We start from the raw sequence: 27,994 nt of genomic DNA, 5'->3' as shown, positions 1-27,994 counted from the left end.
ACTTCTTGAACTTTAATGTGCATGTTAATCACCTTGGGATCTTGTTATAATGTATATTCTGATTCACTAAGTTTGGTATGCAGCCTGAAATCCTGCATTTCTAACAAACTCCCAGATGATGCTGATGTGGCTGGTCTGCAGGCCACCTTGAGAAGCAAAAGTCTAGATGACTGAGACTCCCGAACTGAGTGAGAAATGTAGAAGAAACAACTGTGCAATATTCTCAATATTCTAAGAAGTTGATTGCTAATGGTTTCAGAAAATGAAGCTTTCTCTTATTGAAGCTTAAAATCATCCTCACTTTCAGGGCGTAAGTACATTAACTCCTCATTTACCCAATGATCACATCTGCAACTTCATCGATCTGGAGTCCAGGCCCACCCAGGAAATTAGGAGGCTACTGCTACATTCCAGAACAATCAAATAAGACTCAAAACAAGGTTCATAAGCAGAAGCAGGTATTATGAAAAAGTGAGGGTCTAAAGTTATTTCTAAAGCAGAGAAACATGTAGCTTTTAAAAAGCTATTTAATTAAATACATTTTGACATATGTTAGGAAATATTATAACATGGCATGTGATGTCAGGAGCATCTTGGATTCACCAAAAGTCAACTCACAAAAGCTGGTTATTTCCTTACCTTGTGACAACAATCCAGGGAGAGAGAGTCTTCGGCTGCCTCCCTCTGATTCTTCTTCTCTGATATCCACAAGACTTGAACTCTTCTTTCCTTGCATTGACTCCTGTTTAACCTGTTCTTCTCTGCTATCTTTCAGACCTTCTGGGCCTATGGGACTACTGCCTGCCTGAGCTCCAGGTTCACAAGGGGCTGTACTATAAAAGTTCATAACTTTCTTAAGAGACAAGGTCCCAGCTTCATATGTAGCAGCCACTCTCACACCAACAGCAGATGCACAAGAGGCCACTAGGCTGTTCAGGGCTGAAGTGCTTGTGGTTGCTGGGCTGTGAAGATTAGGAATCGCTTCTGCTACAAGAGGCTAAAATATACACACGTAAAAAAGTATATAAAAATACAATCCCACATACAACAAGCAATCAATAAAAAGAAAGTGTAACATCTATCACTATTTGCAAATACAAGAATCTAAAACAACAAGAGGTCTCTTCATCTCCAACCTAAAGGTATCCCTTCTTGATCACAGATTTAACACATTAGATGGAAATGAGTACTTAAAATACACTTCCTTATCAAAAGTACTTCCTTTTGTTTGAGTGGTGTTTTATCACGGTATTTAAAAATAGGTCCCAGCTGCTTTTATAAAATAAACACAGCAGAAGGGAGAGGGGAGGGAAGGTATGGAAAACATCGCCTTCAATATGAGGTAATAGCCCTGGATAGAAGGTTGAAAAAATGCAAGTTTTATTATTGATCACTACTAGGAAAAATTACACAAGTACACAAGAAAATACACAAGAAATAATGAGAAAAAATTACATTTTAAGAAGAAAAGGCTTTTCCTAAAATGTTTTATGAACACAAATTTATATATGGCATACACAGGCAGAAAATAAGTTACACCTCTAAACTATCCGCCCCCAAACTATGTTCTGAAATTTCTGTCCTTCTACTGTCTCATCAAGAGTTATTTTCCATGACCCAGGGGCAAGGTAAACTGAAAGATTACCTTTGCTCTCACTACCATCGAGCAATGTGGTAGGTTAATCATTAAACATTTGGATCCAAGGTTCTTAGTGTTATTCACAGCTGTATTAGAAAGCCAACTAAAGTTTTCTGATATCTTAGTGAAAAATCAGTTAAAACTTACTCTGAGCTGTCAAGCACCACTGTTTACTAAAAAAGAAAGTCACTAGATATACCTACTTAACACACGAAAAAGCTTTCGGCTCATGAGCATAGGTCACAATGAAAATTTTGTTTCCTATGCTACCCAAAGATCCCAAGGGGTGGAAGGGGGTGTGTGTATATCTTAATTTGTCCTGAACTGCAAACCAAACCAAAAATATTTTTTAACACTGACTTCTGATTTTTCTTAAAGGAAATAATTCCTGTTCCCTGCACAGTGCCTGACATGTAGTAGGCACTCAATACATTCTGTTCAATACTAAATTCAACAAAATGTGAGTCTTTAATTAAAATATCCAACAAAATAAACAAATATACCATATAAAAAAAGATAAATACAAAGCCTATTGCTTCCTTGGTGACACAGTTCTCATGATAACTTGTTCAGAAAAACTGGTGTCACTATTTCCACCATCTATTTACAAAAGCTTATAACAGAAGCAGTGATGGTATTTAGGGGTGACTAATTTAGAGAGTTCTTACCATTAGGTGAAGGAAAGTCAAAAAAACTCTACCTTATATAAACTTTAAACTATTGTTCTAACCGGCTCCTCTACTTAATTATATTTAACAATTCATAAAATAAGTAAATAAAACAAAAACACATGCCCAGCAATTTTGATGGAAGACATAATTTCAGGGGTTCCAATCAACCAACAGCAAAATGCAATAATGAAATATATGCTTCATTGCCAAATACTTTAGTTTATTTCACAAACGTGAGATATTCTTTCAATTACATCTGGCCAGAAGAAGAAAACTTGTCCTAAGCCACATAAATTCCTAATGGTTAGCTGTATGATTGAGACACTATTTACAAAGATGGAATTACACTTAGTTAAACACACACTGCCAAAACTAGCATAGGTAACCAAAACTTTAAATGTTTAACCAAACAGGTCCAAAGGAAAGTGCAATTTCAATGATGATAATCTATTATTCAAATAAACAGTAAATAAACTTTTAACTACAACTTTAATAAATCAGAGAAATGACTTTTGGAAAGTCAAAGTCTAACTTTTTTATAAGCATGTACGAGTCCTGTTCAATTATTACTTTTGCTTTGTTTAGATTTTTCTTTCTCCAAACAGCTTCTTAATAAAAAATTAAAAAAAAAAAATCAAACATCTACAAGGTTCGGTGAGTAGACTGTGAAATAAAAACTGTTTCTAAAAACACCTCTAAGCCACGTTCCCATTCTGAACCAGTAAACAACAGTGATGAAGAATCCAGAGGCTATGTGGTTTCAAAAACCTGAAAGCAACGCCACAAGGCAGCTCTTTTATGATTAGTTTTTTTTTTTTTTTTGAGTCTTAACCACTGGACCACCAAGGAAGTCCCTAGGATTATATGTTTTTGTTTAGATTTGTTTTCTTAGAGTTCTGGAAAAGCAAAAGCAAAAGGCTTCCACTAAGAGTAAAAAAACAAGTATCCTTTAGAACAATTTGTTTTAAGTAGGGAGACACAGCTTACTACATGCCCCTGGTAAATAGCTTTTCTCCACTTACTACAAGTTTTCAAAGTGAAAGTAGTTTAAACCAGATGAAAAGAATATAAAACCCTCCACCCAGTGATGCCCAGTGAGGACCACTGGTATAACTGAAAAGAATTCGAACAGTATGTAATGCCAGTCAGTTTCAAGTCTGCCTATAAGCGAGGGAGGGATCCGCCACACAGCAAACTTCTCTGATAAAGAAGGAAAGGATTTTTCTCAACAGTATCTCAAGAGTGCTACAAATACAGATAAGAGAATTCTTTGTGAATATGTAGTCATGTTAGATTAAACACTTCAGGGGCCCACCTTAGCCATGGGGGAAAAAGTACTTGGGGAAAAAAAATGGGATTTTTCTACTTACAAAAGAATCCCAGAATAACATCTTTCAACATCATAAATAAAGGTCCAGAATTTGAACATGAAGAGTAATTTTGAATTAATCCAGGGTTTTCCTTATCTAGGCTTGCATGATAAGACAGATTAATAGTCAAACTCAAAAAATAAAAAAATGGTACCAACCCTTAGGTATTTTAAAGTTTCTCAAGAAAACTCATATGGTTCAACTTTATATTATAAAATGTAGCAGGTACCTGAGATGGCACTGGCTTTTCACCATTCTCTGAGTTCTCTCTTACTGAATGATCTGACAGTTTCTGCACGTATTCATTTACTGCCTGAGTGTCAGGGTACGATGGTATACCTCTTGCAGAAGAAATTTCAGGTGTTCCCATGACATCTTGTGGGGAGGAAATGGTCTCAACACTTGTGGTCTGAACATTTCCAACATTCAGTTCGGTAGCAGCAGGCAGCTCATTTTGTACGAAGGTGTTCTCAAACACTTCTCCCTTGCCATCAAGGGTTTCAGTGGAGGGGCTGATGGCAGTGCTGGCCTGGTTTTCTGACTGGGATTCTGACAGTGTCACGCCTAATGGACAGCAATGGCTGTCTGATATAATCACATGGTCTTCTTTGTCAGTCATTGTAATTAACAGCTGGCTGCACTGGTTACATCTTTCTGGCACTGGCTTCAGATCCTGGGAAGGGAGGCACTGCACCAGGGCTAAGCTGTGGAACGCACCACAGGCAACTTGTAGCACTACTCGCCCAGCAAGATGTTCCACCTTTTGTGGCTTTGTCACTGGGAAGGTAGTGGTAATGAGACCCAACTGACAACCGGTACCCCATGCCCAAATCTCCCTGCTTAGGGACAATGCCAGAGTGTGCTCCTCGCCACATGCCAGCTGCAAGACCCTGACCGCTAACAAAGGACTGGTCTCGGAATCAGAAATGCTGACAGGATTTGGTTCCGGAACATACTGCTGGTTAGCTACCGCACACTGGCCAGCAGAGTTCTCCCCCCACATGTACACTACGCCACTTTCTGTCACTGCTCCGTTGTGGAAACTCCCTGTTGCCACAGTAACAACATACTGCCCAACCAGCACCTCTTCTAGAATGGGGCTACTCGGACAAATCTCTGCTGGTTCACTTCTCCAGGGGAGAGTCCCAAAGCTGTAGACCTCACCATCTGAAGGTTTGAAAAAAAAAAAAAAAAAAAGGGAGGGAGTTAGTGAATTCACTAGAAACTTTATCAGCTAACTTTTAGTCCCCTCTAGGTTTAACAAAATAGAATTTTTTTTTCTTTTTTTAATTTTCAAAAGCACAGTTGTAGAAATTTGGTTGAAGCAGATAGCATTCCACACTTAGGAATCTTTTAACAAATAACATGTTTTAACATTCTGAAATATAGTGACAATTTCTACAAATTAAAGGAGACTACTTCAAATGAAGGGTATTGCTCCTCTCCTTCAGCCTTATCCTACAAACTTCTAGCATCGATCCGTTACTAATGGCTATCATTGCAGGCTATTACAGAAGCAGATTCCAAGAGTTCAAAGACAAAATAATGACCATGACATGATCAGATAAAATAAGCAGAAGATAAAACAGACACATTTGCTAATAACTACAACATTCACTACTACTGAATAAGTCAGAGCAGCAAAAAATTATGCAATGACATAAAAATATTAGAGATTCACTTTGGCCAAAACTATGAAATTAGCTTTATACCTCCAGGTTGGACTGAGAGCACCAATGTTAACATGACGTTGTGTACCATACTATGTATAATTTTTAAATGTTATTTATAATATATATTGTGTACTAGATAGCCTTCCTGAGGTGGCATTTGTTTAAAAAGCAAATCACAACAAAACAAAGAAAAAAACAAATGAAGCCATGACTGGTTAGCTTTAGAATTAAAAGGGAAGGCACCAGTGAGTTGGGTACATGAATGATGATAACCTATTTGTGTTCACGTGTGCTACCAAGTCATAGTTTTACTGCAGGTATTGGGGAAATTTGGGGGTATGTGCAAATGATTTATGCTAGCTAAAAAACTCAACTGGAACAAAGACTTGGCCATGGGTTTTGAAAAATATTAAACAAAGCCCACCATCCTTTCTTTCCTATGTGACCAGAGGGTCACCCATTTTTTTTTTAATTAATGAAAATAGGTACTATTTTTCCTCCAGCAGCAATTGAGTTGCTGATGAAAAAAAGGCATACTTTATCTTTGGCCTATTACACATGGCAGATAGATTTATACACTCAGACTCACTACAACATCTATGTAAGGAAAAACACGATAGTGGCTAGAGGGAAGATCAGTTTTTATTAGGCAATTTCTAATTTGGATAGAGTAGTGAGAAAATAAGCTCACTGGTTAAGATCTTTTAAACTTTTCTTCCCAAGTGACATAACACACTTGCAACAGTTCACCAACACTTTCAATTGGTATTATATTCCATTAGAATAACAGTCTCTCCAGAGCAAATTGCAGAGAAGTGAATATTTAGACATCATTTTTTTAACCTGGAATACCTCAAAAATAGTGAGTCAATGAGGTGTCCTCATTGAATTATGAGCTAATGGTTAAATTGAATAGAGACAAAGCTTGAAAATTTCTAGTATTCAATCAGTATCATTTCCTCACTTAGAAAAGAAAGTACCAGAGATCTTTGTGCCATTTCAAGCTACACATTTGTGTGACCTGAGATTTTTTGTTACTTTGACACTTAAACCAGAACACTGCTTAAATGTGAACATAGGTTATTTACATTTTTTTTTTAAGTTTTCCCTCAGTTTTCCCAGGCTTTTAGGTTTGATTCTATATGTTTAAAGATATGCTCATGAAGGATTCCTAAATATCTTACTGAGGGGCTAATAAAATGACAGTAACAGAATTCTATTTATATATGTTTGAGAACTATAGATTTGGAAGCCCACAGGTACTGGATATAGTTCACATTTGAAAAAAAAGGCTTTCTCCAAATTGTGGCCTAATACAATAATAATAATAGTATTATGTATTATTATAATAAAAGTGACATAATAATAAAGAAATTAGAAAGAAATCCATGTTTGCCCCAAAAAACCACCATGGTCAGATTTAAGCTTTGTTTCCCAGAATCTGTCTTCCCTTAGTTCCTACAAGGAAAATACCAAAGCATTGTTAAATACTTAATACTTACAGAGTAGAAATTTATAAATTAGTGAAGCTGATGGCAGTCCTGACCCAAATCAAATTTGCCATGACTTAGTCGGTAAAGTGCCATCAAAATTAAAGGCAGCTCTCTATATAAATTATAGCCTATGTTTCTGATATAGATTTGTAGATTTTATAATATGTTCTTATGAGCTGCTATTTATGCCTGCGAACAATGGTACTGAGACAGTACAGCCAAGAGATTTAAAAAGCAAATTTTGAAATTAGACTCTCTGGGTTCCCATCCTAACTCTGACCCTTTAAATAGTCGTGTGTGCTTGGGAAAACAATTTAACCTCCCTGACCTTCAGCTTCCTCATCTGTGAAGTGGGGATAATAACAGCAGCTACCGCATAAGGTGGTTGTGAGGACTCAGTGAGATAATACATACAAAGTGCTTAGTGCGGTGCCTGGCACATATAATTGTTTAATAAACATTAGCTATTATTAGCATTATTGTTCTGATACATTTAATGAACAAAGGTATAGTAAAAGGGTCTCTGAATATGTAATCTTTTAAAAAAATCTCATTTTTCATGTACTTATCACTACTAAAATTTTTAAACTGTAATTCTCCCTTTTATTCTAGTTATGGTACATCTTAAATATAAGAACTCATCTGATTTCTGATGAAGGGAGTAAGAACATATTTTGAAAACAAAAAAAGCATAAGTTCCAGCAAAGTTCACTCAGAATCCCTCGTACCCAGTAACTCTCAGCGGCTCCTATATGCTCCGACACTGGTCAGAGTCTCAGTTAGTGTTGGCTAAGCCGTTCTTTTCAATACCTTCAGTCAGAAGAACTCCATGTTTCACTCCAAGGGCCGCATGAAGAACAGTCTTTCCTCCCCAGCCTGGCAATCTCTCTGGTGTTACAGAACGGGAGCCTGCCTGCCACACATGGACCAGGCCTCTTTCTTTGGATCCTTCAGCTTCTGTTGAGCTACAAACATCAAGAAAAATAGCTTAAAAATAGCTTGTTCCTCCAGGTCAGAACTGTACCTTTTGTCCTTCATACTGTCATGAGATTTATACCTTTTACCAGTACATGGGTGACTGAGTCAGACAGTTCGGCACCTATTTTATGGCATGGTTATGACACAGGAGCAGAGGTAAAATTACTATTTATATAAATGATTTGAGGATAAACCCACAAATTACTTATCTCTATCTAAGAAGCAAACAAAACCTGGGCTATTTTTTGAAGTTTTCTGATTTAAAATTTCAAGATTCTTACTTCTCGGTACATTAACTCCTTGTTTAGATGTTAAAGTTATAACATGTCCCAAGTTGGAGTCTTATTTTAAATTTTTAGTTTTTAATTTGGTATTTAAAGAAAAAGTATTTGATGAGAAAGACAGAAGGAATAGGGATCCACATTTCCCTTTATACCAAGTTTAAGCTCTATAATTCTTATTTAAATTTTTAAGAACTAAATTTATAACAGGTACCAGTAAAATCCTTCATGCTTTACTCATGTTCTAGCCAAAGAATTCTATCCATCTGATAACCCTAGTTCAAAGAACATAAAACACACAGCTGTATAACAATGACCATATCCCAACTGCCTCCCTTTCCAAGAAAAGGCCACATTAACATACTCTGGGTTTCCCTTTATATAATATTTTCCTTTGTGTCGCCATTAATGGGGCATTTATTTTCATATTCTTTTTTCTAGAACAGTGATGCTAATATTTTAATGAGGCACAGAAACTTTTTTTGGTTTTATTTTATAATACCTAGGATTTTCTTTACTTTTGTTAAATAATATTCCTCTGAACTGTAATTAGGCATAACCATGTTTTTATGAAAGGAAAGCCACAAACCTAACCCTCCTTTCAAAATATCATTCATGGCGCTGAGTTCTCTAAGGATAGAATTACAATTAATAAGGCTACTTTTGAAAACTTGAAATTATGTGACAAAAAAAAATGGCCTCAAAAGCTTTAAAATGGTGAAGACATTTTGTGCCTTTTATAAGCATAAGAAAGGAAGTAGCAACAAAGTGTACCACTAACAAGCTTTCTTGCAATTATGTTTCTCTCTTTACCAATCAACACAAATGTCACTATTCCTACTTAATAGCCATCAACAAGAAAATTAAACTGAAGAGAAGCTACACATAAGTGGAACTGTCTGTTGTGTTTTCCTAGAAGGGTAGGGGAAAAGGAAAAAACGGTTTTACCTTTTCTTCTTTGAGTCCATCGGTCAGTGGAAGCACTCCATCACCAAATCATTCCCTCCTTGCAAAAGGTATATAAAACCCTAAACGGCAAAACACAGGTAAGCACAAAGAGCAGTGAAAGAGCAGTTTGCTATTTTATCTGTCAGATTTTAAAAAAAGAAGAAAAAAGGCAGCTCTCCAACAAGTGCACATTCACTGGGCAATAAATATACAGCAAAACTATTTAAACTATTTCATATCCTGCCTGCCAAAGTCAAATCTCTAGACTGAGCCTGCCCACTGAGCTTATAAAAATGCCTGTTGATCGTCAAATGTAATGTCAAAGTGAGAAAAGACTACCCACAACCTAGCTGTACTTTGTCAGGCAACAGATTTTTTTCATTCGTTTTTTATTATAAATAAGTTCAATCTGAAAACTCAATGTGTTAAGTATTCATTACATACAAATTAAGGCTACTTTTTAAATGCTGCTGGGACACATGAACACTTAAATACCAATTAAGTAAACAAGAATTTCTTGGGGCTTCCCTGGTGGCGTAGTGGTTAAGAATCTGCCTGCCAATGCAGGGGACACAGGTTCAAGCCCTGGTCCCGGAAGATCCCACATGCCACAGAGCAACTAAGCCCATGCACCACAACTACTGAGCCTGTGCTCTAGAGCCCACGAGCCACAACTATTGAAGCCCACGTGCCTCGAGCCTGTGCTCCGCAACAAGAGATGCCACCGTAACGGAAAGCCTGTGTGCACCGCAATGAAGAGGAATCCCCTCTCACCGCAACTAGAGAAAGCCCGCGTGCAGCAGCGAAGATCCAACGCAGCCAAAAATAAATAAATTAAACAAATAAATTAAAATTAAAAAAAAGAATTTCTGCAATCTCTCCAGTAATGTATCAGATTCAAACAGTTCTAATTTCATTTTCCAGTAATGCACACACACAGAATTCCATCATTAAAACAAAGTTTTCCATGTATTGGAACTAGCAGTGTTTTCCCCAAATCAACCTCAATTCAAAATCATAATCCAAAGGGCTGGAAGAAAGAAGTTCGAATTTAAAATATGTTTTTTAAATCTATCATTTAATAAAAAAGAGCTATATGAAAATAACAGTACAAATATCATGACCTATCATTTCAGAAACTCAATGTTTAATAAAGTAAGAGCTAGAAATACTGACAGGCAGACAGAAACGCTCAATGCATTTCAACTAAGAAATTCACATTTTTAAGGGCACCAAAACTCATGAAAATAAGAGCAACGGGGTTTCAGATGTGTGAATGATAAAAATACTGGGGCCAAATTCATTATTTTTCTGCAAAAGGGTATGGCATCGTCACTGTGCTTTGAAAAGAGCCCACACCGGCAGGAGTGATGTAAGACCATCTGTTTACTCCAGGTTGCCTGTGAATTCTTACAGTTTCCCATCTGTATATCTGGAGGAAATTACTCTCTACCTAATGCTTATTTTAGAAAGATTTTGACTCATTCAAAGTTGGATGAAGGGTACATGTAAATGAAAGATATATCTGAACAGATTTAATAAATGCTATTCATTTAATAAATATGGATACTAAGTGGTACTATGCTTTGTGTGTGATAGTAATTAACTTTTAGTTAAATGTACAGTTCACAGCATACAGAAAAGTTCTGAGGCCAGGTCTAACCTATGCTCATCTATGAGAGATCAGGGAGTAACTGGTCCCTTGATAAAAGTTAAACAATGCCCGGGGGGAAACCAGCGAACTGCTCTGGGAGGGTGTGGGAGTGCACAAGCACACTTCATGCAACTGATTCACTGTTCGTAAACCAAATTGTGTCCTACTGCCTGTCAATCAAAACTGTTGAGAATCGGTAAAGTGAATAAAGTAGCTGACCTTTCTTCTCTTTTGGTGTCATATTCTTGAATACAGTGTTTTCTTAAAGTGGATTACTCCTTATGCCACATGATTTCTAACCAACATTCATTTTTTCAAATCCAAATGGAATTAAAACTCTACAAACTGTCTTGCAACTTTGTTACTTACTGTATACTGTAGGAAGGATAATGATTCCCAAGATACCCATGTCCTAATGCCCAGAACCTGTGAGTATGTCAGGCTACATGGCAAAGGGGAAGTAAAGCTGCTAATCAGCTTGTTTTAAGTTGGGGAGATTATCCTAGTTATCCAGATGGACTCAGCATAATCACAGAGTCCTTAAAAGTGGAAGAGACAACAAGCCTCTTAGATAGCCACATCCACCACAGGGCAGACAGCAGAAGCAAGAAGAACTACAACCCTGCAGCCTGTGGAACAAAAACCACATTCACAGAAAGACAGACAAGATGAAAAGGCAGAGGGCTATGTACCAGATGAAGGAACAAGATAAAACCCCAGAAAAACAACTAAATGAAGTGGAGATAGGCAACCTTCCAGAAAAAGAATTCAGAATAATGATGGTGAAGATGATCCAGGACCCCGGAAAAAGAATGGAGGCAAAGATCAAGAAGATGCAAGAAGGGGGCTTCTCTGGCGGCGCAGTGGTTGAGAGTCCGCCTACCGATGCAGGGGACGCAGGATCGTGCCCCAATCTGGGAATATCCCACATGCCGCGGAGCAACTAGGCCCGTGAGCCATGGCTGCTGAGCCTGCGTGTCCGGAGCCTGTGCTCCGCAATGAGAGAGGCCACAAAAGTGAGAGGCCCACGTACAGAAAAAAAAAAAAGAAGATGCAAGAAATGTTTAACAAAGACCTAGAAGAATTAAAGAACAAACAAAGATGAACAATACAATAATTGAAATGAAAACTACACTAGAAGGAATCAATAGCAGAATAACTGAGGCAGAAGAACGGATAAGTGACCTGGAAGACAGAATGGTGGAATTCACTGCTGTGGAACAGAATAAAGAAAAAAGAATGAAAAGAAATGAAGACAGCCTAAGAGACCTCTGGGACAACATTAAACACAACAACATTTGCATTATAGGGGTCGCAGAAGGACAAGAGAGAAAGAAAGGACCAGAGAAAATATCTGAAGAGATTATAGTCAAAAAATTCCCTAACATGGGAAAGGAAATAGCCATCCAAGTCCAGGAAGCGCAGAAAGTCCCACACAGGAAAAACCCAGGAGAAACACACTGAGACACATAGTAATCAAACTGACAAAAATTAAAGACAAAGAAAAATTATTGAAAGCAGCCAGGGAAAAACAACAAACAACATGCAAGGGAACTCCTATACGGTTAACAGCTGATTTCTCAGCAGAAACTCTACAAGCCAGAAGGAAGTGGCATGATACACTTAAAGTGATGAAAGGGAAGAAACTACTACCAAGATTACTCTACCCAGCAAGGATCTCATTCAGATTCAATGGAGAAATCAAAAGCTTTACAGACAAGCAAAAGTTAAGAGAATTCAGCACCACCAAACTAGCTCTACAACAATGCTAAAGGAACTTCTCTAAGTGACAAACACAAGAGAAGAAAAGGATCTACAAAAAAAAACCCAGGGCAATTAAGAAAATGGTCATAGGAACATACATATCGATAATTACCTTAAACGTGAATGGATTAAATGCTCCAACCAAAAGACACAGGCTTGCTGAATGGATACAAAAACAAGACCCATATATATGCTGTCTACAAGAGACCCACTTCACACCTAGGGACACATTCAGACTGAAAGTGAGGGGATGGAAGAAGATATTCCATGCAAATGCAAATCAAAAGAGAGCTGGAGTAGCAATACTCATATCAGATAAAATGGACTTTAAAATAAAAAATGTTACAAGACAAGGAAGGACACTACATAATGATCAAGGGATCAATCCAAGAAGAAAATATAACAATTATAAATATATATGCACCCAACATAGGAGCACCTCAATACATAAGGCAACTGCTAACAGCTATAAAAGAGGAACTGGACAGTAACACAATAATAATGGGGACTTTAACACCTCACTTACACCAATGGACAGATCATCCAAACAGAAAATTAATAAAGAAACACAAGCTTTAAATGACACAACAGACCAGATAGATTTAATTGATATTTATAGGACATTCCATCCAAAAACAGCAGATTACACTTTATTCTCAAGTGCGCACGGAATATTCTCCAGGATAGATCACATCTTGGGTCACAAATCAAGCCTCAGTAAATTTAAGGAAACTGAAATCATAGCAAGCATCTTTTCTGACCACAATGCTATGAGATTAGAAATAAATTACAGAGAAAAAAACGTAAAAAACACAAACACATGGAGCGTAAACAATACGTTACTAAATAACCAAGAGGTCACTGAAGAAATCAAAGAGGAAATCAGAACATACCTAGAGACAAATGACAATGAAAACACGATGATCCAAAACCTATGGGATGCAGCAAAAGCAGTTCTAAGAGGGAAGTTTACAGCTATACAAGCCTACTTCAAGAAACAAGAAAAATCTCAAATAAACAATCTAACCTTACACCTGAAGGAACCAGAGAAAGAAGAACAAACAAAAACCCAAAGTTAGCAGAAGGAAAGAAATCCTAAAGATCAGAGCAGAAATAAATGAAATAGAAACAAAGAAAACAATAGCAAAGATCAATAAAACTAAAAGCTGGTTCTTTGAGAAGATAAACAAAATTGATAAACCACTGGCTAGACTCATCAAGAAAAAGGAGAGGACTCAAATCAATAAAATTAGAAATGAAAAAAGAGAAGTTACAACAGACACCGTAGAAATACAAAGCATTCTAAGAGACTACTACAAGCAACTCTATGCCAATAAAATGGACAACCTGGAAGAAACAGACAAATTCTTAGAAAGGTATAACCTTCCAAGACTGAACCAGGAAGAAATAGAAAATATGAACACACCAATCACAAGTAATGAAATTGAAACTGTGATTAAAAATCTTCCAACAAACAGAAGTCCAGGACCAGATGGCTTCCCAGGTGAATTCTATCAAACATTTAAAGAAGAGCTAATACCCATCCTTCTCAAACTCCTCCAAAAAATTGCAGAGGAAGGAACACTCCCAAACTCATTGTATGAGGCCACCATCACCCGGATACCAAAACCAGACAAAGATACTACAAAAGAAAGAAAATTACAGACCAATATCACTGATGAATATAGATGCAAAAATCCTCAACAAAATACTAGCAAACAGAATCCAACAACACGTTAAAAGGATCATACACCACGATCAAGTGGGATTTATCCCAGGGATGCAAGGATTCTTCAATACATGCAAAGAAATCAATGTGATACAGCATATTAACAAACTCAAGAAGAAAAATCATATGATCATTTCAATAGATGCAGAAAAAGCTTTTGACAAAATTCAACACCCATTTATGAAAAAAAACTCTCCAGAAAGTGGGCATAGAGGGAACCTACCTCAACATAATAGAGGCCATACACGACAGACCCACAGCAAACATCATTCTCAATGGTGAAATACTGAGAGCATTTCCCCTAAGATCAGGAACAAGCCAAGGATGTCCACTCTCGCCACTATTATTCAACATAGTTTTGGAAGTCCTAGCCACAGCAATCAGAGAAGAAAAAGAAATAAAAGGATACAAATTGGAAAAGAAGAAGTAAAACTGTCACTGTTTGCAGATGACATGATACTATACATAGAGAATCCTAAAAATGCCACCAGAAAACTACTAGAGCTAATCAATGAATTCAGTAAAGCTGCAGGATACAAAATTAATGCACAGAAATCTCTTGCATTCCTATACACTAATGATGAAAAATCTGAAGGAGAAATTAAGGAAACACTGCCATTTACCACTGCAACAAAAAGAATAAAATACCTAGGATTAAACCTACCTAGGGAGACAAAAGACCTGTATGCAGAAAACTATAAGACACTGATGAAAGAAATTAAAGGTGATACCAACAGATGGAGAGATGTACCACGTTCTTGGATTGGAATAATCAATACTGTGAAAATGACTATACTGCCCAAAGCAATCTACAGATTCAATGCAATCCCTATCAAATTACCAATGGCATTTTTTACAAAACTAGGACAAAAACTCTTAAAATTTGTATGGAGACACAAAAGACCCCGAATAGCCAAAGCAGTCTTGAGGGAAAATAACAGAGCTGGAGGAATCAGACTCCCTGACTTCAGACTATACTACAAAGCTACAATAATCTAGACAATATGGTACTGGCACAAAAACAGAAACATAGATCAATGGAACAAGACAGAAAGCCCAGAGATAAACCCACGCACCTATGGTCAACTAATCTATGACAAAGGAGGCAAGGATATACAATGGAGAAAAGACAGTCTCTTCAATAAGTGGTGCTGGGAAAATTGGACAGCTACATATAAAAGAATGAAATTAGAACACTCCCTAACACCATACACAAAAATAAGCTCAAAATGGATTCGAGACCTAAGTGTAAGACCGGACACTATAAAACTCTTAGAGGAAAACATAGGAAGAACACTCTTTGACATAAATCACAGCAAGATCTTTTTTGATGCACCTCCTAGAATAATGGAAATAAAAACAAAAATAAGCAAATGGGACCTAATGAAACTTAAAAGCTTTTGTACAGCAAAGGAAACTACAAAGAAGACGAAAAGACAACCCTCAGTATGGGAGAAAATATTTGCAAATGAATCAACAGACAGAGGATTAATCTCCAAAATATATACACAGCTCATGCAGCTCAATATTAAAAAAACAAACTACCCAATCCAAAAATGGGCAGAAGACCTAAATAGCCATTTCTCTAAAGAAGACATACAGATGGCCAAGAAGCACATGAAAAGCTGCTCAACATCACTAATTATTAGAGAAATGCAAATCAAAACTACAATGAGGTATCACCTCACACCAGCTAGAATGGGCATCATCAGAAAATCTACAAACAACAAATGCTGGAGAGGGTGTGGAAAAAAGGGAACCTTCTTGCAATGTTGGTGGGAATGTAAATTGATACAGCCACTATGGAGAACAGTATGGAGATTCCTTAGAAAACTAAAAATAGAATTACCATACAACCCAGCAATCCCACTACTGGGCATATACCCAGAGAAAACCATAATTCAAAAAGACACATGCACCCCAATGTTCATCACAGCACTATTTACAATAGCAGGTCATGAAAGCAACCTAAATGTCCATCCACAGATGAATGGATAAAGAAGATGTGGTACATATATACAATGGAATATTACTCAGCCATAAAAAGGAATGAAATTGGGTCATTTGTTGAGACGTGGATGGATCTAGAGACTGTCATACAGAGTGAAGTTAAGTCAGAAAGAGAAAAACAAATATTGTATATTAATGCACATATGTGGAACCTAGAAAAATGGTACAGATGAACTGGTTTGCAGGGCAGAAATAGAGACACAGATGTAGAGAAACAAACGTATGGACATCAAGACGGGAAGTGTCGGGGGTGGTGGTGGTGGTGGTGTGATGAATTGGGAGATTGGGACTGACATGTATACACTGCTGTGTATAAAACTGATGACTAATAAGAACCTGCTGTATAAAATAAATAAATAAATAAAGTGGAAGAGAGAGGCAGAGGAGAGCTTGAGAAAGAGAGGTGATGATAACAAGCCGTGTCAGAGAGCTGCTAAATTGCTGGCTTTGAAGATGGGAGGGGGCAGCCATAAGCCAAAGAATGTAGGTGGCCTCTAGAAGCTGGAAGAGGCAAGGAAACGAATTCTCTCCTAGAGCCTCCAGAAAATAACACAGCCCTGCTGACATCTTGATTTTAACCCAGCGAGACTTGTGTCCGATTTTTAACCTAAAGAACTCCAAGATAATAAATCTGTGTTATTTTAGGCACTGAGTTTACAGCAATGCTACAAGCAGCAACAGAAAGCTAGTACACTATTTCACACACATCTTTCTTTATCGATATTTATAGATCGAATTTTGTTTTAATGGTGTTTAATATACTTGACTTCTCCTAAGAAGACACGTGTGCCTGAAATTCAGATACAGCAATGAGAAAAAAGGAAATGACTGGTAAGGAAGCATAACTAAAAAGGAATATTGCACCTAAATGTGGGAAGCTTATATTATAAAGTTTTACCTCACATACTTAAAATATGCAGCATTTACCGAATCCAGTTAATCTAACATTCTTCCTCAATTATGTATCCAAACAGAAAAACTACACCAAAAAATTTGTTTTCCTAGTATTTTTATAATCCCCTCTCTGAGAAATCTATAAGACTTGCCTCAACCATTCAAAAAGCATTTAAACTTGCTTATGTTCTTCCACTGCTAACAGTTTTAACTGTTATAAAATTGCCTAATCATGGGGCTTCTTCTGGAGATATTTCTCCCCAGATGAGCTTTGGGGGTCAGGATCCCTGTACTCTGCTTCTTTTCTTCTGTTATAGTAACTTTCCCTCATAGCCTTTATTATATTAACTAGCTCTGATACAGAAGCTGTGTGATATTTACAGAGTCAGAAAATGTGGGGTCCTCTTGTACCTCACATGGCCTTTCCAGAGATCAATGGCATCTGTAAAAGGAGCAAACTAGACTGTAGCATCCTCTCCAACTATTAAGTACTATGAGCCACAGAACAAAGATGCATTCATTTTAAAGTATACCACTCTACACTTCAAATTATCTCCTTCACAGTGAAATGTAAAGTAATTAAACTCTCAGATGACCCTTTAAAACAAAAAGCTTGGTTCTTAATGAGTTGATTCCACTTTTAGATCCCAGTGGATACACACCCTCCTGCTACATTTAACAGAGAAATAAGCTATCCTGTACATGCAGAGAATATGGTTTTAATTCCATGATCTGGGAGTACCCTAAAAAAAAAAATCTGGTCTAGATGTTCTAGTTATTGCTAGAAAGAAAAGCTACTACTATGAGTCCATGATACCGTAACCAGAAATCTAAACTCCCAAAAACTCTGAAAACTAAAAGTTTTTTCATTTAAGTCTTTTGGTGGCAAAATCTAATCTGACCTGAACTCATCCAAGAGCAAAACCAACATGAACTAATGTGATGCTATTTAGATTTTACCCCTTTAGTGTACATCTTCATTTGTCACAGAAATATTAATATGATTGTAGGGTGGTACCAAAGGTCCCACGAGAAGTGTTATATAATATATGCTTTATGCACCTTATTCTAAAGATCAGAAAAACTCCGAATTCCAAAACATGCCTTGCCCCAAGGGTTTCAAGTAAGGGACTGGGAACCTGTATTCTAAAACAACTATCATTTTCGGTAGGGGTCCTCAACTTTTTAATGGCAATGATTTACATCACTTGTTTTAAAAGTTTTAAGTCCATTTTATAGTGAACATACTCACACAGAGTGCCCAAATGAATTTTGTAAGAAATATCCTCCCTGCAAATACTCACTTGGCTCATCTTAGTGGAGGAAGGAAGCCTGGGCTCTTTAATTTCATACAAGACTACCAATTTGGTGGAAAGATGTAAATAATGAGAGAGGTGCTGTGTCCTAGAACAACTAGGACTTAGTGATGTATTAGACATAAGTGGGGGATAAAGGAGAAGGAGGTATCAAAAATGACCTCTAATTTCTCCCTTGAACAACTGTGTAGTAGTACCATTTACTGAAATGAGGAAGAGTGAGAGGGGAGGATTCTGAAGTGGAAGGTAAGATTCTCGTAAGACAAGATTTTTTTATAAGTTCAAGATGCCTGTAAGAAATCCAAGAATACATGTCAAGTGAGCAGCTGAATATGTGAGTATGGAGTTCAGAAGAAAGGTCTCAACTATTGATATAAACTTGGGAAGGCATATGGATAATATCTGAAATCAAGGCAATGGATAGTATCACTGGAGTGTATGTTAAGAGAAAAGGAAGGCACAGAATCAAGCTGTTAAGTTACTCGGACAGGATGAGCAACAAGCAAAGACTGAGGTGAGAAGTGGCCTGAGAGGTAGAACAAACAAGAGTCTGATGTGGGCACACGAAGCAAAGCAGAGAGTGTTTCCAGCAGGAATGACGGGTCAACACGGCTGGGCTCTCAGCTGGGGACTGAAAAACAGATTGCAGCAGGCTGACTATAAATGGCAGGTGAGGACATGAAAATAAAGTTGGTGTAAATGATGCTTTTAAAAAATATTGAAATGGCAAACAGAAATGGAGAAGCAGCTGGAGAGAAACATGAAGATCAAGGGTGTAATTTTGGGGGGTGGGGGAAGACGAGAGACAGCTGAACATGTTTGTAGGACAATGACATGGTTCCTAGATGCAAGGGAGACAAGGACAGAGGGCAGAACCAAAATCCTGGACAAAAGTGGAAGAGGATAGCGTCCGGAACACGCATGCAGTGGGACTGGTCTTCACAAGAGAAAGGGTCTACATTTTAAAAAGAAACAAAACAACAGGTACAGATACAGGCAGGATTATGGATTTTGTGGTGGGAGGATAAGAGTCCCACATGATGGCACCTGTAAGTGACTAGGACTTCACAGTATGTGTGCTATGTTTTCTAATCTCACACCTGGTTCCATTCATTCTGTCTCTTTATTTTATTTTGCCACATTTACACATTTCTGTAAACTGCCTTTTAGGAACAAGGCAGAATATAAATAAAAATTTTAAAATATGAAACAGAAATGTGTTAATGGACTAGTATCCCAAATGCAAAAAGAAAATTAAATCATGTAGCATTCTATGTATTCACATCTAGTAAACTTTATTCTCTGGACAAAGTCCTTTTGCCTTAATAATTTAGTCAAAGTTAGTATATTAACTTTAATTAAATTTCAACAACTAAAACCACATGTAGTTTTCTTACCTACTGTACTCCAGGTATGGAACTAATATAAAACTTCCACGGAAGCCAAAAACATCTTATGCTCTATTATATCCCAGCTGCTTAATAGAGTCCTGACATACAACAAGTACTCAGTAAATACCTGTAGACAGACTAGGCCTATATAAATCAACAAGTTCCTACCCTTAAGGCGTTTACATAGGAGTATGTTCTATCTTTCTGACTAGAATGATGGCTCTAAGTAGACAGTGCCCTCGAGGCATAAGAAAGATAACTTAACACTAGCAAAGCTGGGCCCTTCTACTCTTAGTCTCCTGTCTCATTTATTGGTTTAAAATAAGTGTATTGATTAAAATAGTGAAATAATAGCAATAATTATAGTTATAAGAGTAATGATATTACTGTTTAGAATGACAAGACATTAAGATAGGAAGACAATAAAAATAATAATAAAGGAGCAAACTGTATCATAATGCCTTGAAAAGAATTTGGACATAGAGTGAATCTGACATAAAATTACTACAGATTTCATGCAGTCATTTACACTTTCTCTTTAAAGTCTGAGTTAGCTGTGTTTTATTACAATGTAGTAAACCAGAGTTTATACTGTGAATGCAGTAAACAATAATTGAAGACCCTATGGAATTTTACACATGGTAAATGCTTAATAAATATTTGCTTTTAGAGGCTCAGTCTATGTTTACACATGGATTAAGGCAACTTTTGACTCAAACACCTGATTTACAACTAATCTGTACACCAACAACTGCTACTTCCTGGATATCCTGCCACTCTAGCCTTTACCCACCACCACCGAAGGCTGAGGAACACTCACCTTGCACCTAAGGCTTGACAAACCAACCACCATCAAAGGGGGAGGCCACTTCAAATCCTAGCCCTCTCAGCCTGAAATGCTGCACTGGAGGCACTAATACCACTATGGGAGCTGACCAACCCCTTAAATCCTGACCCAGAGTTCAGGAGTTCAGTAAATTAATGCATTAAATAAAGTCAGTAGGCTGGCCTAGAGAGTACTTATTATTTATAATATTGTTACTAATGGGATAATGCACTTAAGTCATTGATTCAAAATATATTATAAACTCCTGGAGGTCAGAAACCATGACTTATTCATCGGTACATTCTTGTACCCATGGTAACCACTAGGTATAAGCTAGCTACGCATAAGTGAGTCCTCAGTGGAAGACAACCCTCGATCTTAAGTTCCAGTCCACAGACTTCCAAATAATTAGAAGGTTTCCACCAGTCCACGGACTTCCAAATGATTAGAAGGTTTCCATGCCTGTTATAAAAGTCAATGTCTGACATGAAAGGAAAGTGTCTTCTCATAATAGAAACTCTCATACATAATTTGCTAATGGTACTTCCTAACAAGGAAGATGCTTTTATTTCATGTCACTTCACAGATGTTAGACAACCTAGGAAAGAACAGTCCCTTTCTCCTTAGTACATGGAGACGGTTTCTGGGCAATCAGGGACACTAAGGCTTCATAGTCTCTTTCTCTTTTTACTTATTATTTTTTTTTATGGCCTGCTAATTTCACCCTGAAACCTACTAAAACGACACTCTTCTGATTGTTGAGAATCTTCTAAAATGGATATTACTCATGCGAGAGGGGGATAAACATGGTAAAATAAACACCCAGCAAATACCCATTTAGCTCCTTTTTGCACCCACTGCCTATCTCTTTAAAATGCATTTTCTGTAAATACTAAATTCCCATGAAACATTCTGATAAATATTATAATACCAGCAACTGAATTTCAAATTCCCAGGTACTGCAACCATTTATGCCTATTATTACTTGATAGCATATAATTTCTGATATAAATTATTCCTTTAATACTTTGCTACTATTCTTTTACTAAAATGGCTACTTTTTTTAAAAAGGCAATATTACAGAAACACAGTTCAAAGTATGTTGGCTTATTTTACCAATCAATAATATCCAGTGCTTAAGGTCAACAAGGGGCCACATAACTGAACAGGGAGTACACATGTCAAAATATACTGCTCTGGAGATACAAGTTTCACTTAGAGTATTTTGAAAGTGCTAATAACAGGTATCCTTGATTAGGAATGAAAATATTGTTTTTAAATGTGTGAGTCATATTAGAGATCAGCTATTAAATTCACTACTTGTTACTCAACCATTTAACGCATTGTCGTCATGTTTACTTATCAATACCTGTAGAAAGAGCATTATTTTGTTTGAGCAATAACTAGGACACTTGCATTCACAGTATAAAACTCAGGTTTACTACAATGTAATAAAATTTAACCAATGAAAACTTTAAAAAAGTGTTAATGACTACACAATATCTGCAGTAATTTTGTTTTTTTTTTTTTTATATTTAAATATTTATTTATTTATTTGGCTGTGCAGGGTCTTAGTTGCGGCATGCGGGATCTAGTTTTCTGACCAGAGATCGAACCCAGGCCCCCTGCATTGGGAGTGCGGAGTCTTAACGCTGGACCACCAGGGAAGTCCCTCCGCGGTAATTTTGTATGTGAGTCACTCCGTCAAATTCCTTGCAAGGCTTTATGATACAATGCACTCCCCTATACTTTGAGAGTTCGTGATCAGTACATGCCTGCACTTCTCAAGAGTCTCTAGAATTTAAATTCCCCTGCAGACTTTCAAGAAGGATCATTCCTCATATCCTAAGGCAAGCATCTTCCCAGGAGCACAGGTCAAACAGAAAAGTCTGTCTCCTCTCTTTAGAAAAGCTTTACATAGTGGAGCTGCATTGGCACATTCTTTTCACCGCGGGGAGAGAAGCTACAAAGTAAAAAAAAAAGAAAGCATATCGGGAGAGAGCCCCGATTATATATAAAAATTCTAAGGTGCTAGTTTCACAAACTATCTTAACCATTCACAAATCTGTAAAAATATTAATAATAATAATGTACAAATCCATGTACCCATCATTAAGTTTTAACAAATATTAACATATTTTCATATTTGCTTAAGCTCCCTTTAAAATAGAAGAAAAAGTTATACGTAGATTTGGGCCTTCCCTGGTGGTGCAGTGGTTAAGAATCTGCCTGCCAAGGCAGGGGATAAGGGTTTGAGCCCTGGTCCGGGAAGATTCCACATGCCGCGGAGCAACTAAGCCTGTGCGCAACAACTACTGAGCCTGCGCTCTGGAGCCCACGAGCCACAACTACTGAAGCCCACGTGCCTAGAGCCCGTGCTCTGCAACAAGAGAAGCCACCGCAATGAGAAGCCCACGCACTGCAATGAAGAGTAGCTCCCGCTCGCCGCAACTTAGAGAAGTCCTGCGCACAGCAACGAAGACCCAACGCAGCCAAAAATAAATAAAATAAATTAAAAAAAAAAAGTTATACATAGATTTGAAGGAGCTCTACCCAAACCTTCCTTCTCCAGAGTTACCCACTATTCCTAAAGTTAATGTCTTATTTCCATGTATATTCTTATACTTTTATGTACTCTCACTAGATACATATCAATAAACAGTAATATGCTATATTGTTTCAAAACTCTACATAAATGCATAATACAGTATTCATATATCCTTTGGCAACTTGCTTTTTTTTTTTGCGGTACGCGGGCCTCTCACTGTTGTGGCCTCTCCCGTTGCGGAGCACAGGCTCTGGACGCGCAGGCTCAGTGGCCATGGCTCACGGGCCCAGCTGCTCCGCGGCATGTGGGATCTTCCCAGACCGGGGCACGAACCCGTGTCCCCTGAATCGGCAGGCAGACTCTCAACCACTGCGCCACCAGGGAAGCCCAGGAACTTGCTTTTTTTACTCAATATTATGTACTTGAAATATGTATCCATGTTATAAACAAAGATCTAGTTTATTCATTTTTACCAAGGGATAGTATTCCACTGCATGAATAAACCATAGTTTATCCATTTCCCTACTAAAGTACAGCTGGATTGTTCTACTTTATCACTATTTTAAGAGCTGCTATAATCATCTTTGTTAGATGTTTGCTTGGGCAATTGCTCCAATTTTAGTTAAGAATTCAGCTCAACAAAAATTTAGGCTGCGGAAGAAAAGAACCCTTAGAATGAAAGTAAATTCACCCAGATCCCATTGACCCAGTCTTTTTTTTCATAGGAGTTGAGAAAACTGTACATTTTTCTTCAAAACCAAACTCTATGAGCTGTACAATAAAAGAGTAAGTCTACAAGAGCCCCCAAAAGTACTCAATACATCTCTGATGTGAATATTTCTGCTCTATTCACGTGGATCAATTAATTCACCTATGTTCAGCTCTTCTGTCGCTTGTGTGATGCTGGCAAACATCAAGACAGAATGTAAAGACAGCACCATTATATCTATAGACGAACGGGAAATGGGGATAGGAAAATAAATGTAATGCTAAAAAGGACCACGTCATAATCGGTTGCTATTTTATTTGTGGCTACCGCGCATTTTCTTAAGGACTGATATCCTTAAGAAATCTACTTCCTTATAACTGATGACTGAATTAATTGGTCATTTATGAAAAGTTAAAAGAAAAAATATGTTTTAAAAAAACTCTACCAGAAATATCTATATCCCTAATACAGTTAGAGTATGTGGTAGGTTTAATTCCACAAAGTTATTAAAATACTCACAGAATTCCTCTGAGCGCTGGAGAAAAGGGCTCAACCTCACACTACATCAAAGCAAGCCTTCTTTTACACCAGCTCAAAAATCACCACTCTCTACCTTCCTTCCTAGTTTTTCAACTCATACCTTACCTAGTCTCATATTAATAAAGAATTATAAAAGGTTTTTACAAGTCAGTCATATTCTTTGGAAATACCTTTAGAATGGATCCAGCAATACTGCATTTAACCCATGTTTTTCATGAAAATGTGTAAGATTGATAGTACTCTTCCCATCTAATCACATGAAAACTAAAATCAGTTCTCAGTGAGGTTGTTACCATACCTTTTGCTTCTTTGACAGTCAAAATGCCCAAAGTAAGTCAATGACAACCTAAGTTCTGAAAGGCTGAAATTTGGAGAAAAGGGATTCCAGTTCACATAGCATAAATCAACTTAAAAAATAAGGGGCTCACATAATGCCAACTCAAATCCCCACACACACAAATTACGTGTTTGGTTCTTTATGTTCTGCATCAAATTTTAATATTGTGAAACAGCTTCTAACATTTCTTGCTATAGCTATGAATCTTAAGTCTGCCAATACTAGTCATTGTTTGGAAACTAAGTAATAAATTTAAACTAGGTATAGATTCCATCAGCATTTTAGGTTCTAATGGAACACATTAAAAGTTCTAATGGAACACCAAAGTTACTATAGACCAACCTGAAATCATATTTTCTCTAAATATACCCCTATATCATAAACCTATCTGGAAACTATCCCTTGATTTTAAAAAGTAAACTATAGTTCTTTTCTTAAAAAGTATTCAGTTCTCTTTCACATCATTTAGAAAACAATGAGTCAGTGGATCATGATGTAATGGAAAAGGAAATGACTTATAAAAATGGCTAATATGTATTGAATATCTACATACAGTGCCAAGCACTGTAAAAAAAAATATGATACATGAACCATTACATGTAAAGGTACCATTATGAGGAAGGTACTTTTATACCCGATTCAGAGATAAGGAAATGGAGGCAGATAAGTAACTTGCCCAAATTCAAAGATGTAAGTGTATGTGACCCCAGGTATGCTCAGGTCTAAAGCACTTCACCACTATGCTTGTATTATCAAGATTAAAATACTGTAATCTACTGCAAGAGCAAATTTTTCACTCCTTAAATTCTTAATTTTATTCTTTAAAGCCTTTTAAAGAATATTTACAGCCGCCAACAAATCCAAAAGGCAACAGACTAAGGATCTGCGTTTGTGTTCAACAGTGATTTCCTTTTCCATTCTAAACCAAAAAGAGAATACTCTACTTGGATAAGCCACTTCAGCCCGTGTGCTTTTCCTCTTCCCTCATCAACAAAGACCTAAGCAGTACAACACTTCGGCGAACCTACTCTTGTCTGTCTCCAAAGTAGCCCTATTACACAGAGGACCAACACCACCGTCCGGACCATTTCCTTACGACAGCCCCTATGTTATTCTGTTCCTATCTTCACTTCTCAAAAGAACTTAACCACCTTCTGCTGGATAACTTGACACGACAAAGGACTAAGGCTAAACTACTAATGCTTAATATCAAAGTCATTTTCTTTTTCCACAACCGCCTTTTCAAGCCAGCAAAACTCTCGGTTCACTCTCCACCGCGATCTGCATCTATGAACAAACCTGGGACACTCATCAAGGTTCGCCGCCAGGGACCCCGGTTTATCTGGTCGCCGCCTAGAGTGGGCATTCAATAAATCCTCCTCAATGAATTGGTGGAAGGCAGCGTGGGGGGGAGGCGGGAAGGGGGGCGCGAAGGAATTTCACTTCCCTGAGATCTCTGCAGTGGCGCCCGGTCTGGGGAGGAGGAACCGGGGCGACGGGGAGAACCTGGAGCCGTTGGGTGCTCCTCGACCGGCAGGTCTGTTGGTTGGACGCTGGCTTGGGAAGACGCGGGCGCCGTCTCCGTGGGTCTCCGCAGCGCGCTCCCGGGCCTCGGCCTGCGCCTCCGCCTTTCTCCCGGACCCCGGCGTCCCGCACGCTGGAGGCCCCGGCCGATCAGCCTTCCGAAGCCACGGGCCAACCCAGGACCCGCGCTCGCTCACCTGCCGCTCCCGCTACAGCACCCCGGTCTGCATCCGGCGCGAGCCTAGCAGTCCCGCGGGCCCGTGAGATCAGCTGATTCACGGGGGGCGGGGCTTCTGGGCAGGGGCTGGGCGGCGAGCGAGTGTGAAGGCCGGAGATCACTCCCGACGTAGGTGGAGTTATATGCCAACGGAGTCTGGTAGGGATCAAAATTACTAAAGGGGCGTTAGGCATCGCGGGCAACGTTCCCGAGATACTGCCTTTCCCTTAGGACCAGGCAGAGCCACGACTCCTAAGATGCGCTTGGGCAATGACGTAACGTGGCGTCGCCAGGGCCTAACTACGAGCGGTTCCATGGTAACGGTGAGGAGAGTGGTTGGGAGCTGCAGTCATTTTGCTGCTACCTCAGACTGCTGTAGTCCGAAGCTCAGACTGCTGTAGTCCGAAGGGTAAGTTCGCTACTCTTGACAGTGAAAAGGCTAAAATGTCTTCAGACTGCTTCTATAGACTGTACCCTAATGGTAGTCACTTCCTCCCCGGAGAATGACGTCATCGCCAGGCGGTGGGATTGGCGCTAGTATCCGCACTTTTTACTACTTCGTTGCAACCCCGAAGGATGGAGTGTGGTAGGAGGGAATGAGTTGGCCTCTCCTGTGATCCCCACTGAGCTCTCCCGTATACAATCTGAGTAACGCCAGTTTGCTCAGCACACAGTTTCACGACTGTCTGCTTGTTGCAGTCACAGCCCCACCACGACTCAGCTCGCGCCCCCTAAGTCCCCTCGTGAAGATTTTCCCGAGACACCACTCATGACAGTGGGTGCAAACTCTACTGCTGGGCAGTGTGCCATCGCTGGACCTGTAAACCTGTATTCAGACCATCAGCGAAAGATGTGCAGTCAGGGTCTGAAACTCCTGTGCATAAATGGTCTATTAAGTTCACCAACATCCTCAACTCGATTGCCTCCTTGATCCTCCATCACCTGCAAAACCGTTAGTTTACAACAGTTCAACCAACCTTGTACACTCTTGCACCAGTGCTGGAAAAAACATAACCCTGAGGATTGGTACCACTGCAGACCAAGGGTGTCCAACTTCAGTCAGGACTACCATGTGGCCAGGCAATCTTGTTAAGCCCCAAATTGTCCTTAACACATTGCTATTCAGAATTTCTCCTATCCCTATACCCTGTTCTTCCCAGCCCATACACTCTCCTAACTTTTTAACTGAACTCTACTCACCCACCCTCTTTGGTAAAAATTTAAAAAAATAAACTTTGCCTCCTACATTTCTAAGGAAAATGAGACCCCCCCCAGGGATGAATTTCCTTAACTCCCAGCAGCCGCTATCACAAAGCCTACCTGCAGCCCCAGCCTTCCTTTCCTTCGCCCTCTTTCTCCTTTGAAGTGTTCTGGCCTCTCAAGGTTAATCCCTTCCAATCCACTTAGAGGCTTGCTCCATTACTTATCGCTTCTCTTTTGTGTATTTTCAACCTCCCTGTCTCTTGTTACTCTTACTGCTAA

The 27,994-nt window shown here is 38.5% G+C and overlaps 1 protein-coding gene and 1 long non-coding RNA gene across 10 annotated transcripts in view; one reads left to right on the top strand and one right to left on the bottom strand.

Moving 5' to 3' along the window:
* ALS2 (alsin Rho guanine nucleotide exchange factor ALS2) overlaps window positions 1-26,560 on the bottom strand; it is an 87,175-nt gene extending 60,615 nt beyond the window's left edge. For 4 of the 9 annotated variants that reach the window (XM_089916495.1, XM_089916494.1, XM_089916497.1 and 1 more), the window contains exons 1-4: window positions 9,054-26,558; window positions 7,657-7,811; window positions 3,910-4,847; window positions 640-997 (exon numbers count right to left, since the gene is read on the bottom strand). In XM_089916495.1, coding sequence (XP_089772621.1) covers window positions 640-997; window positions 3,910-4,847; window positions 7,657-7,811; window positions 9,054-9,073 — 1,471 coding nt within the window. In that variant the 5' untranslated portion in view covers window positions 9,074-26,558. Of the gene's footprint in view, window positions 1-639; window positions 998-3,909; window positions 4,848-7,656; window positions 7,812-9,053 lie in introns of all 9 variants that reach the window. The other 5 variants (XM_089916496.1, XM_089916499.1, XM_089916500.1 and 2 more) reach the window with 3 other exon arrangements.
* Window positions 26,019-27,994, top strand: part of LOC149748535 (uncharacterized) — an 18,726-nt gene continuing 16,750 nt past the window's right edge. Inside the window, exon 1 of the long non-coding RNA XR_016394045.1 lies at window positions 26,019-26,921. This is a non-coding gene — a long non-coding RNA (uncharacterized LOC149748535). The remainder of the gene's footprint in view (window positions 26,922-27,994) is intronic.

The sequence above is a fragment of the Delphinapterus leucas genome, chromosome 8, assembly GCF_059928025.1.
Source record: "Delphinapterus leucas isolate spDelLeu-1000000601 "Yukka" chromosome 8, BTC_Dleu_Yukka2, whole genome shotgun sequence".
NCBI lineage: Eukaryota > Metazoa > Chordata > Mammalia > Artiodactyla > Monodontidae > Delphinapterus > Delphinapterus leucas.
Note: the sequence above shows the minus strand (reverse complement) of the source record. Positions and strands in the feature narration are given on the sequence as shown.